Consider the following 13,224-nt stretch of genomic DNA (forward strand, 5'->3'; position numbering starts at 1 on the left):
GAAAATACTGTAGCTGTTGGAAGAGCTACCAACACATTTTCAGATGACTTTTCTTGCCAAAAATCTGGATCTGCACCCTCCTTTACCTGTAATAGACCTAATATTTTTCATCACAGATCAGCTTCAGGAGCCGTATAATGACTGGAGTCCTGGTTTATGTCCCTGTGTTATATGATTCATTCAGAGGTAAAATCATCATTTGATGTTGTACTACAGTTAATCATCCTGCAACCCTCAACACTGTATTATATCAGTCTAACTCACAGCAACTCAAATCACATAACATCACACTTTATTGCACTTGAACCTACAGTTGATGTATTTGAACAGTATCATACTGATCACAATAGTTTTTGCAACTCAACAATAATTCTCACAATTTAAAAAATAAAACAGATGGGTGGGGATGTTGCTCTGGATGAATGCTGGACTCTTGTCTACCACTGGGGATATAATAAGACCATGTTTGTTTGTTGTATTTTTTTTAGGCTGATTCAACTATTTTTAGTTCATTTTAAATATTCAGTGAGTATAACTACGTTTTCACAAATAAACATACAAACAAACAAAAAGCATTCAGACCTCATGCTGAAGAATAAAAGAATAAAGCTTTATTTTACAAGCCTGTAATTAATCATTTTCTCCTTCCTTGAAAGAACTTCGATAATCTGGCATATTAATTACAGGGTTAAGTCACTTGAATTTCGTTATAATTCTAAATATAATGAAACAGCCAACTTGATTAATCGTTTGTTCTTGGTGCCTGTTTGTTGATAAATGATGAAAGACTCCTAATAATGTCCATTTTTAAACTGCAGCCGTGCGTAAAACCCCTCCTCACCCACTGTAATGTCGCATCAGTGGAGTATTGAAACTGTCGTCCCACTCTCTGCAGGTTTATTCTGCCTAAACGATGAGAAGAAGTTAAACACACTTTCAAAAGCATGCACCGACTAACTGTGTGACAGGTATACCGGTCAGCGGAGAGCGCCGTGAGGGTGAACACGGAGACCCCCACCGAGGTGAGCTGGATAAACGGGATCAGTTTGCATCCGACGCGGCCGAAGAGCCACTCGTCCACCAGGTAGCGGCTGGCGTCCACCGGGGCGCAGGTCACCAGGAGCAGCAAGTCCCCCAGAGCCAGACTGGACAGGAACAGGTTGGGCACCGTGCGCATGGACTTCACAGAGAGACACGTCTTCATCAAAGTGACATTCCCCACTAGACCCACGGCGATGATGATCCCGTAGACAGCAGCGATCCCGATACCCGGGAGCCAGATGAAGTACTGGTGCTGCTCTCCCGAGTCCCAAAACCCTCTGGAAACATTCAAAGCCCCGCTGTCCTCCGAGTTCAAGACAAATGCATCCTCCAGAGACATGGCAGCCTGCAGCGAGAGGACAGATCCTGCACGAGAGTCTGAGCTCTCCCGGCGCCTGCATTTATGCTCTCGTGCTGTTGCGCGCGTCATTTCACGCGCTGCAGATTACAGGCTGTCAAGATGAGGGTGTGGAAATGTCCACAGGGAATATATTCCCACTTTAATGCCCTCCTATAAAGTAGCTTTAAGGTTGGTAAAATGTTGTTCCTCGTTCAGAGGGAAACTTTTAAACTCTCCTCAGTGCATTTAATGTAATTCAGAGTTTATTGTTAGACATGCACACAATGTTACCACGTGTACCAGCACAGTGGTCTACACACTGATACATAACTGTAGGAACAGGGAATGAGGTGAGGAGTGCTGGAGTAACAAGTTGTCTCTGGTTGATAAAACATGATAAACCCCACTGATGCCCCTCCACATGCAGCTGGTGCCCTTTTTATTGCCCCGGCCCCTCAGACAGCCTCAGTCCGCCACTGGTTTTGGCTTCTGCTCAGTTTTGGATGCAAGTTGTACTGAGTTTGAATGTGGTCATATTTCAGCTGAGATCTTGTGAAATGACACTGACCCTGACACTCAGGTTCTCAGTTCAGCTGCAGGAACCTCATCATAAATAAATGTCTCTACTTCCTGTATAACAGCAATGAAATGCACTCAGTAACAGTGTCCATCCACTCAAAGCTCGGAGCCAGCTAACATACACAGTAACATCTGATCATAAAGGATCACTAAGTGAAGATGAGGTAGGGAGGTGAAGGTAAGACCTTTATGTTTTTTAATGTCCAAAATGCTTTTAGTCCACGTCTCATCCTGGAGACATATAGCAGCATTATTCACTGGTTCATCAGATGGCGCCAATTGGACAAAAATCATTTTCTAATAAAAATGCAAATTGAGTTTCGTTGTATCAAGGCAGCAGATAAGACCGATGGAAATATCTTCCTTTGAGCGTGACTTGAACCATTTTAATTTTCCAGACCCACATTTGAGAACTTTAGCCTAATTTGTTTTCAAAGAACAAAATGGCTGCAGAGTTTTGGTAATTCTCAAACGTATAATTTGTTCCCTGCTATTTGTACGAGACTGAGAGAGAAACGGCCATCAAAGTAAAACGGCTGCTCGGACTCGAACCACTTTTCTCTGAATTCACAAACAGAAAAACACAACACAAAAAGTAACACCGATTCCACTGCCAGCTATTTCAAGTAATAACTATCATGGACCACACTGAACCAAATGATGTTTTTCAGAGCTCTGAGTGCAACTGCATCCACTTGTCTTCTCCCTTGATGTGACCTCCTCACCATCCCGCTCTCCATTACGCTCAGCCTTTGTGTCTTTTCTATTTCAGAATAAACACACAGAAAAGTCTTCCTTCAATTTGCATTTATTTTGCTTCATTTTACTTTCTGAAGAAAATTCGAATTAGTTCAGCATTCATATGATGCCCTTTGCTTCCACATTCATATCTCTGTGGCATTTATCTTCGTTTTATCTCTTTCTTTAAAAATGGGGCAAAAACATTTCTAATTAAAATGTGATTCAAAGCTCCTCTCACACAGTCTGGACTCAGATAACCACTTGAATTATCTTGGAAATGGCACCAAGAGTGATAAAGCTGTAATGAACACGGCTGATACCTGTGATAAATCTGAATATTTCAGGTGTTTTGTGGTTTAAGATTGATCAGTGCACCATGTTATATTCTATGAGATGTGTTTTAGAAAGTCTTACAGAACAAAAATCAAGTAAATTAGACCTTAAAATTGCGCTGAGGTAGTTTTCCTGTGTAGAAATATTGTTTAATACCCTACACTGTGTTTAGTCCTCACTGCAAACAGCAAGTAAGCAAACATTTAATATTATTTAAGTTACAAAAAAAAAAACATTTAAATAAATCACTGAAACAAAGACAATGAAAAACTATTACAGGATAAAAACAAATAAATAAAAAGCCTTAAAGCCTTAAATAAGATTTAAATTTGGGAACCAGTTAAAAAAAATAATAACTTGGTCACCACTAATGAAAGGCCCAGTGGACAGTTGCAGAAGTATTATCAGCTAAAGTAAAAGTACTGATATTTGATCATATATGACATTATTAGATTGTTAATACTATATAATACTATGATCAATGCATGTGCAGCATTTTGCTGTCGCAGCTGTTTCCCAACTAGGGGTCTGGCCCCTCCAAAGGGTAGCAAAATAAAACAGAGAATTTGTCAGATAAAGGGAGAAAAAAAAGAATACCTTTTATTATTTGTATTAATTTGGGGGAAATTTCTCATTGGATAATTTGACCTCTGTGCTTTGAACAGTTGTTTAATGAGAGAAGTTTAGAGGAAAAATGTCCTTTTGCTGAAACTGGTAACAAATTGTAGATCCGAAGTACGGAAAGAGGACACTTTTATTTTGTAAGAGGTCACATGCATCTTAAATCTTTAACAATGTGTTATATTTTAAAAACCAGTTTGTTTTTTATGTATTATCTCAATCTGCAATAGTAACTACAGCTGTCAGATAAATGTAGTGGAGTTCAAAATGTGGTGAAGTAGAAATGTAAAGTGGCAGAAAAAGGATTTATTTAAATAAAGTAAAACTCGCTGAAATATATAGGCTACTTACTAACGTTATATCCTAACTCAGTAAACGATAGTAACCCTCAGCACCATGGACAGCTGCCGGCTCTCTGCGAGCGTCTGTCGCCACCTGGTGGCCAAGATACTGAACTGACAGCTGAAAGAATAAGAATAAGTTAACATTTTTGTTTCCTGGAGAAATCACTCGTTGCTGTGGTGCCACGGGAGGGTTTCAACAAGAAGTAAAGAGCAAAAAAGACTTAATAAATTATAAAAACTAATTATATTTAAAAAGTCCGCAGTTGGTGCAAGTTGGACCTTCTGTTGCTAGTAGCAACCAGTGCAGCCACAGAGGCAGAGCAGTTTAAGTGACAGCGTTACATCCTACGTTTAGTCAGACCTGTAACACTAACAGCGACCTCAAACACACTGACAGTAGGTTGAAACATCATCTGTAGACCCAAGTGTGAACCATACGGCCAATAGGTAGACCTTTTATTCCTCCTGCTTTGTCCTTGTTGATTTAGAAGAATTAGTTTTGCTGTAATCAGCTTACTGCCACTATATTAACGTTTGACATTGACTCTTGTTGACTCTATGAATATGTGCACTAGATTCATTACTGTGCTATACTCTCTATGGATAATTAATGTTGACTTTTCACTGGTGGTACATTGTAACAATTTAATCTGACAGCTACTTTTTAAACTTTTGTAAATATTTCTTTACAGATAATATATTAACTTTTACCTTCTTGTTTATAGTATTGTATCTTTTTCTGATTTGTAATCACAATCATTTAATGAGCCAATCAGGCCTGGTGATCCCAAACTCTTTCATGATGCATTACACCAACTATTCAAACTATTAACTAAACTATCAAACTATTTGAGATGTCTCAATAGTCTGCAGGTGAATCCTGGTCCAATGTGCAGCTATACGTGTGACAGAAACTTGGACTGAGAATGGACTTTACAGTGAAGTAGGTGTTATGTTTCCCTGCAGGAAAACTTTAGAAATAAACTAAATTAGCATATCCATAGATTCTGGTATTTTTAAAGAGGTAGAAGGAGTAGATGTCTTTTTAAGGATATTAATCTGGAATGATGCTTGTTTTGTGAAAAAACATATCAGCCACACATTATTGTTACCACAAACCTGTTGACACACACTGAACCTGTGAAGGGCTTTCTGGACCCATGAACAGATGTCCTATTTCCCCAGGTGGTAATCCTTACATTGCTACCTGCAGTAATATAATAATAACAGACAGACATCTGTATAACTAACTAATAGAGAACTAATACTTTTGTACTTTTACTTTAATAGACATCTTTAATACAGAACTTTTACTCGTATAGAGCAATTTCATACTGTGACATTTTTAATTAGAATAAAAGAGTATCTGCACATTCCTCCACCTCTCCTCCTCATCGGCAGACATTAAAAGTTAAATGATCAGGTCAGTGTGGGCAGACAGGCTGCAGGTCTCTTCAGCCAATATGAGTCTGATCCATCACCGCTGACATCCAATCAGCTGCGGGCTGCCGGGATTGGATGAGGCGCAGTTTCCTCTCGCATCCTTGGATACCTCCGAGCAGGCAGACACATCTGCTGCATTAGCGTGGTCCTGCAGGAAGTCCCGGTTCTGTTCCTCGGTGATGGAAAACACCCGCTGCTTTGCCAACCGCTTCTCCGACTACAAAGGCGCGCTGCTCCCGGACCAGGGCGCGCAGGCCATCGTGCCCATCATCGTCTCCACCGTCGACAAAGTCCTGAAAAAGGTTCCCATCGACATCAACGACTGCGACGGAGGGCTGTACGATGGCCCGGCCGGGGTGGCTTACATGCTGTATCACGTCAGCGAGTGTCCGCGGTTCTCCGAGCACCGGGACGCCTACCTGAAGACGGCCAAGCAGATAATCGACGTATCGGTCCGATATGTGGACGCAGAGCCGGACAAGAACATGCGAGCCGCCTTCCTGCTCGGAGGGGCGGGCATCTACGCGGTGGCCGCTCTCATATATAAATCCCTGGGCTTGGCTGATTTCGTTAAGCCGCTGACCAAATTTCGCAACCTGTGGGAGGTGTGTGCGCCCATCCATTTCCGGGAGTGCGGCTCGGATGAGCTGTTTGTGGGGCGGGCTGGGTACCTGTGTGCCGCCCTGGTCCTCAAGCAGAAGCTGTGCATAGAGGTGAGCTCCTGAACACAGGTCTGTAACCTGTTAACACCCAGAGAGGAACTGGCTGCTCTTTAGATAGCAACTCTAATGGATGTGGTTTTGTGGTGTTAAAAGGCCTAATGTTTAAACACTTGTTAAAATATATGAATGCATTGATTTAAAAAAGCAAACAGATTAAGACTGATAACTTGGTTGACTCAGTATATCGATCAGTGTTGTCATATTGTAAACATGTAGGCTACTGTAGGTTATTGGTATTGTTGTACATTAAGACATTTCAGTGTGGAGATGCCTCATGAAATGTATGGAAGCTGAGAACAGCTCTCCTTGAAATGTTTTGATGCTGGTAAGTCAAGATCACAAGTGTCATTATCTCGAGATCAGAAGATAATCGACGATGTATCAATGGATCTGTTTTAAAATCTGAAATCAGGCTAATATTATTCAATTATAACGAGTAGAGAAACAAACAAAAGTGATAATGATATATTTTTATATACCTATAATTTTCATGGCCATAAATTACTTAGTTTGTTTATATCTTATATCTGTATTTCCAGTGATGATAAACTTTGCCTAATAACTTTCTCTTATATTCTACAGATTCTGAGCAAAGATCAAATCAAATCCATTTGTCAAGCCATCATCGAGTCAGGAAGACAGTACGCCAGGAGGAAGAGAAAGCCTTTCCCCCTCATGTACTCGTACTACGGAACAGAGTATCTTGGTAAGACCTCCGTCTTTGAGCATTACCATTTAGAAGTAAAGATGGTAGTCTCCCTTTAAGAGCTGCTGTCCTCCGAGTGCAGGAGGCTCTCCTGTTATCATACTGTGACAGACACACAGACACAAGGAGGCTTTAGAGACGGCTCTAGATGAAGGGCTTGCTGTGTTAACGTGTGAAGCTTACTTTCCTTTCCTTGATTGCATCGGATGGAGACAGACGTGAAGGTTGGAGATCCTCAGTAACTTTGACACCAGCACAGAGTTCATTGTAAGCATAGCCTCGCTGGCCACTTCTGCATGGAAACGACGAGACCTTTGAGAATGACGAGGAGGTGAAATAAGTGCAAAACTGTTTAAACTATTAAATATCTGGATGTTTAGTGAACACACCTGGTTACTGGTGCTGCATGTGTTACAGTTTGCTTGTCCTGAGAGATGTGCTCACGGAGGGATTTCACATTTGATTTGCTCGACATCAATAAGCTGCTCACAAAAAGGGAAATTAGAGACCCTGGCTGTCCCACCTCACAGTTTCTCTCTGAGCTTTCCCTTTATGTGTCCAGCATTATTTAGGAAGACTCGGCCCAGTGTCCCAATAACTTATGTCCATATTTGAGGATTCTGCACCTCACGATTTACGTCCAGTGTTCAGTGCCAGCTTTCAGTGCCAGTGCAGGATGCATTGTAGAGGTGTGGAGGTCAGAGTGGTGGATGAGTTTATAGGACATTTGACTTTAATGCATGAGAATTTGTTTGTTTGTGTTTTTATTTAGCATTACTGTGGTCTCTCCTGGACCTTAACCAACGGTTTAGTTGCCTGACCTTAAAGAAAATGTTTTACATTTTTGGGAATACATGTATTTTTATTAACCCTAAGTGGTATTACTGAGAGGTTTAGAACAAAGAGTGGAAATGGGGGAAACAGCTGACCTGACTCTGTCCAAAAGTATCCACTAACCAACACCTCTAAAGCTCATTAATTAAAATGTTTTATCTTGTTTGTTTAAACTGTACAACAGCTATAGTGTAATAACAACAAACTGCAGTTTTACAGGATGTTATGTGCTGTGGACTTTATCTTCATCGGGACCTTCAACTTCCTGGACTTCCCTGGCACATAAATCATGTTTACATTAAACAAACTAAATACAGCGTTTTCATAAGTGAGCTTTATAAGTGTTGGAAGGTGGATTTTTTGCCTTAAGACAGAGCGAGTGAGCTGTTTCTCCCTTTATGCTAAGATTAGGTAGCCGACTGCTGGTTGTAGCTTTATATTAAACAGACAGATATGAGAGTCTAACTCTTAGCAAGAAAGCAGATGAGTGTATTTTTCAAATGTTTCAAATGTTTTTATCTTATTTGCCACAACCATGATCTTTACCTAACTGTAACTTTCTATATCCGCCATTAACAGATATTGTAGAGTGAACATTTTAAAAACTTTGGCATCAAACATAAATTCACTTTGAACGTAATCCGTGGTTTTGCAGAATCGTCCAATGTTGACTTTCTTGTCTGGGGCTAAAATTACTGCATTAAAGCAATTTGAACTATTACTACTATTAATCTGATACCGCAAAGCTTAAAACACTACATCTAATAATAGTTCTAGTTTTATTTAAATAATTTAAAGGACCAGTGGGTAGGATTTAGCAGCAACTACGGTGACTGTGAAATTCTGCAAATAGATCCTCCTAAATGTTACACACTGGCCCTTTAATATACAGTTTACGATCCTGTTTCAGCACATATCCTTGGGTCAACTACATATCCTGACAGAGTGTCTCTGTTATTGAAGGGTTCTTTAGTGGGGCAGTGATTGTGCAGTTGATTATATATTTGAAAGGAGCTCAACTGTTCTGAAACCATCCGGTTTAGGCTACTAACCTTTTACATTACAATACTTCCTCTCTGCCAGTAGACAAAACCTTTACTGTCAAACTAAACTGCCAAGTATATATTGTGGGCTACAGACAAGAAGATAAAAAGCAAACAGAAACAAACACAAGTCCTCCAGTAGTCCTTTGTGAATGTTTGTGCTTGGATGCTTGACTGTTTCTGTGCCTGGCATGGTGCCTCCTTGCATGGGCGTGTTCTGGGATTGGGCATGAGCGATCCCCTCACACTTCCTCTCCTGTCAGGTGCAGCCCACGGCCTCTCCTCAGTGTTGCAGATGCTGCTGAGCTACCAGGACATGCTCAGTGGGGCAGAGAAGGACCTGGTGTGGCAGAGCGTCGATTTCCTCATGAATCAGGAGCAGAACTGTAACTGGCCTGCAGAGCTGGGCGCCATGATCGAGAGGGAGAACGAACTGGTGCACTGGTGCCACGGAGCCCCGGGTACACTCAGTATTGTACACACATCACCATGAGTGTGCACATTTGTTCCTACATCATCTTGCCTCTGCTGTTTATATTCACGTCTCCATTCTCTCTTGCAGGTGTGGCGTATCTATTTGCTAAAGCCTACCTGATCAATAAGAAGCCCCAGTATCTGGACACGTGTATCCGCAGTGGGGAGCTCGTGTGGCAGAAAGGGCTGCTGAAGAAGGGACCTGGGATTTGTCACGGAGTTGCAGGAAGCGCTTACGTCTTCCTCCTGCTTTATCGGCTCACAGGCAACTCGAAATACATTTACCGTGCTCAGAGGCAAGAAATCCCTCCTGCTGTTTCCCTTTTCTCTATCATATAGCATAGCATAACTTAAAATGTCACTTTCCATTCATGTCTCACCACTCTTCTTTTCTTTCCTTCCCAAAGGTTTGCAGAGTTCCTCTTCACTGAGGAGTTTAAGATGGGCTCCCACTCAGTGACCAGTGTCTGCAGCCTGTTTGAAGGCCTGTCGGGGACTATTTGTTTCCTCGTCGACCTCCTGCAGCCAGACCAGTCAGAGTTCCCTCTGTTTAGTGTCTTTGTGTGAATTGACACCGGTTTACTGCTGTTCACTAACCTGAACAAACATCATCCCTTCCCTCTGAAATCCCTCAAGAACTGGATTGATAGAAGCCACTGAGAATGTGGGTTTAAAACTGTGAGCTGAGCGGGAGTGCGGGGAGGGATGGTATTTGTTTGGGATTTAGAAAATCATATTTGAGTACAGTTGGAGTAGAAAAATGGTCAAGATTTGTGTCTATGCTAAAGTGGATGTTCAGCTTCTACGCTTTACACGATTCATTCCACTTACTGTAACATTGTCCATTTCAATTTACACTGTAGTTAATACACTAAAGCAGAGGTTTTCAAACTGTGAGGTGTGCCTCCCCTTGTGGCGTGGGAGGGTTGGAGGTAGTGACGTGAGCCAAAGATACTGCGTGAAGTGAATTTGAGTCAAACTCTTTCTCTGGGTCATAACTCACTGTCAGATTTTGGAAACGCCTGCACTAATGTATTGGCAGTTTTGAAACGTGGTACTGCTGGTAGGCTTCCTTTATTGAAATTGCAGCGTAGACTATATAACAAAGATGTTGCTCTCAGGTCAGACAGACACATGCACATATTGTACTGACAGCTAAAACAAATGGCAATCACACCCAAGTCACAAAAAAGAAAAACAGAAAACATTAAAACAAGTGTCACATAATGCCTTTAAAATTTTTCTACCACTCCACCAGCTGAGCGTCACGTATCGCAGACCTTTGAGTTTATGTCTTTAGGGAATGTTATCTCAAATTACTGCTGCCACAACCTTTAATGATTAATATAAGGAGGGATTTTGAAACTGAACTTGCAAATGATCAAAGCTGGGTAGAGAGGTACAACCAACAGATGCTTAGAGAAATAACTGTAGATTATTATTATTGTTTGCTCTGTGCAATGTGTGTGAAACGAGGTGAGTGACAGCTGTTTGTATTTGATGTTTCAAACTGTGTCAGCAACCGTATGGGATATTTGAAATGTTCAGTACGTTGTGATGTCTAACCCGTGTAGTATGTTAGATTGTAGGTTTGTGATGGAGACCAAGAACAAGTGAAACATTCCAGTGTGAGAATTTAATTTTCTTTCCAATGCCATCTGTTCAAGATGATACTCAGTTATGTAAATTAACAGTTGACAGAGAATTTCTTTACATTAAGTGATAATGAGGCCTTAAAAATACATTTCTAGCATTTGGATATGATCACATCTCTCAGAGTAAAACAGATTGAGAGGAAGAAGAAACTGAAAATGCTTTAAGAGTTTTGTGACTGAAGTTGGTAAAACAAAAAAAAAAAGGGTGAATAGTAGCAGTTTCCCAGTGCTAACTGTGCCTGTTGTGGAACATTTATAAGCTGTGTTTATGTCTGTGTGTTGTTTTTGCAATTGCAATCATGGCTGTCCACAACAAAGTCTGCGGGATTATTGTTATTAATAAAGTGTCCTGATGAAAAAAGTTTGTTTTCTGAAAATGAAACACCCTCAGCTGACTCCACACATAGTGACAAATGAACCTCTGACAACACTTCCAGATAATTGATGATGATGACCATCACCTCTGGGAGGCTGCAGAATAACTGATCATCCATCACTACGTCACTCTATTTTGGTTCATTTTCAATTTGACATAGCAGAGAAAGAAGTCACATACAGTTCAGGGACGTGTGAAACAGTTATCTTAAAGACATATACAGTGTATCCCTCAGAATTCATGGGTCTCAGAAAAGAGACAAAAGGACAAAAGAAAGAGGGGAAAAGTTCCCTTATTAAATGTGTTACAGAACAGCAGTAACAGAACCAAGACATTTGTTACTTTATTTTTTATAAATAATGAAAGATTGAAGTATAGTTTACAGTAGAACAGAGAATACAACTTTTACACCAGAGCTGAAGTTTGTCTTCACAGGAACAAGCAACATGTAGAGTGAATATGGTGATAAAACAAACACACCTTATTAAATAAAACATTATTAGATTTAAAAAAAACTATAGATACTTAAATACTATAAATAATTCTTGAGACAAATTATTTGCATTTATTATTTGCACAGATTTGTTATTAATGATAAGCTCACCAGACGATGTTCAGTAATAAATAATAATAATAGAAAAAAGAAATAACAGTCAGCAATTGAATGGTTTTATTATCCACCTCCATCTTTGCTCTTCTATTTTATTATTCGTGATAAAATGTGATGAGGGTTTGCTTTCTGATGTATCCTAAAAACTCAATAGAAAAAATAAAATGTCCCAAATTAAATTTACATTTATCTGTGTAAACCAGAGTTATTATAGCTTCGTGTTTTTCATCAGTTTTTATTTTTATTTCGTTTAATTTGTATTCAACTCAGCTAGTTCAGTTCCCAGAGTGGATTTACTCATTTAAGTTTAGTTTCTTTTGCTTAAAACTGTTTCCATTAGTTTCAGTTTCGGGTTGTATTTGTAGCTATTGCAATACAGACACATTGATTCACAGCTATGTAGACATCGCAGTCTCAATAAACAGATGCACCACTTCCTCTTGCTTGTTGTGTTGACACATTTGACCAAATTGACAAAGACTGATAAACTTGAAAGACATTATTAATATTTTATTTATTTTATTTATTTATGTATTAGTTTTTTAATCTTACTCCTTTTTAATTTCAAGTTACAATTGTTTTTTACCACACTTAGTTTTGTGTTTTTTAGAATTTTAGTTAACTTGTAGATACCCTCCGGGTCAAAGAAGAACCCACAACCGTCGGCTGCCAGGGCGTTTTCTGGAGGGCCCGCAGCGCCTTCTTTGGCGCCCCGCAGTCTCTCCCGGGCCCCACCCGGCTTGTGAAAAACATCCCTGCCCTGCCTCCCAGATCTCAGACAGCTGAAGCGGGCGGCGGCACGGCGGTGATGAGGGTGAAAGCCACGCGGTGTCCTCCCCTCCTCCAGCAAGGGGCCTTGTTCCGGACCGACCCAGCTCGGTGGAAACGGTATGGACGTGCCCGGACCCCGAGATGGCGGAGTTTGAGTGAGGATGCGACTCCCCCAGTCCATCTTTGTGTCGGGTGGTCTCTTGTTCACGGCCGAGCCACGGCAGCTCTAACCTCAGCTTCCACGTAAGCTCCGCTGGAGACCCCAGAATTCTTGCGGGCTCACCGGCCCCTCTTCAACGCTCGTACCGTCCTGTGCCTCGTGGCAGCTGACCCTCACTTCATCCACCGGACCGTCGGCAGGGACCGACCGCTCGTCCTGCTGCTGCACATCCTGCAGCTGGACCATCGTCCAGGTTCAGTGGCGCTTTGTTTTAATCTCCAACGGCTTGGCCCCGCGGAGAAGCCCTGGATACATTGGTGTGTGTGTGTAGGTGTGTGTGTGTTGTGTGTGTGTGTGTGTGTGTGTAGGTGTGTGTGTGGCAGTGTGGCAGTGTGAGTGTGAAGCCGACAGGTTTCACCACCTCGCTGATC

The 13,224-nt window shown here is 41.2% G+C and overlaps 3 protein-coding genes across 3 annotated transcripts in view; 2 read left to right on the forward strand and 1 right to left on the reverse strand.

The window, feature by feature from the left end:
- The window catches only part of LOC118339394 (gastrin-releasing peptide receptor-like), a 3,660-nt gene extending 2,279 nt beyond the window's left edge, over positions 1 to 1,381 (reverse strand). The window contains exon 1 of the mRNA XM_035676999.1: positions 975 to 1,381. Coding sequence (XP_035532892.1) covers positions 975 to 1,381 — 407 coding nt within the window. The remainder of the gene's footprint in view (positions 1 to 974) is intronic.
- Positions 1,382 to 5,514: 4,133 nt separating this feature from the next.
- Positions 5,515 to 11,314, forward strand: LOC118339240 (lanC-like protein 3). The gene is made up of 5 exons (XM_035676811.1): positions 5,515 to 6,155; positions 6,747 to 6,870; positions 9,011 to 9,208; positions 9,310 to 9,517; positions 9,629 to 11,314. The coding sequence occupies exons 1-5, from the start codon at positions 5,622 to 5,624 to the stop codon at positions 9,786 to 9,788; spliced, it is 1,224 nt and encodes a 407-aa protein (XP_035532704.1). The 5' UTR covers positions 5,515 to 5,621; the 3' UTR covers positions 9,789 to 11,314.
- The window catches only part of LOC118339441 (membrane transport protein XK-like), a 12,947-nt gene continuing 10,052 nt past the window's right edge, over positions 10,330 to 13,224 (forward strand). The window contains exons 1-3 of the mRNA XM_035677057.1: positions 10,330 to 10,342; positions 12,492 to 12,788; positions 12,900 to 13,046. Coding sequence (XP_035532950.1) covers positions 10,330 to 10,342; positions 12,492 to 12,788; positions 12,900 to 13,046 — 457 coding nt within the window. The remainder of the gene's footprint in view (positions 10,343 to 12,491; positions 12,789 to 12,899; positions 13,047 to 13,224) is intronic.

This window comes from Morone saxatilis, unplaced genomic scaffold, assembly GCF_004916995.1.
Source record: "Morone saxatilis isolate NCDOM2014 unplaced genomic scaffold, NCSU_SB_2.0 Contig5, whole genome shotgun sequence".
In the NCBI taxonomy this organism is placed as follows: Eukaryota; Metazoa; Chordata; class Actinopteri; family Moronidae; genus Morone; species Morone saxatilis.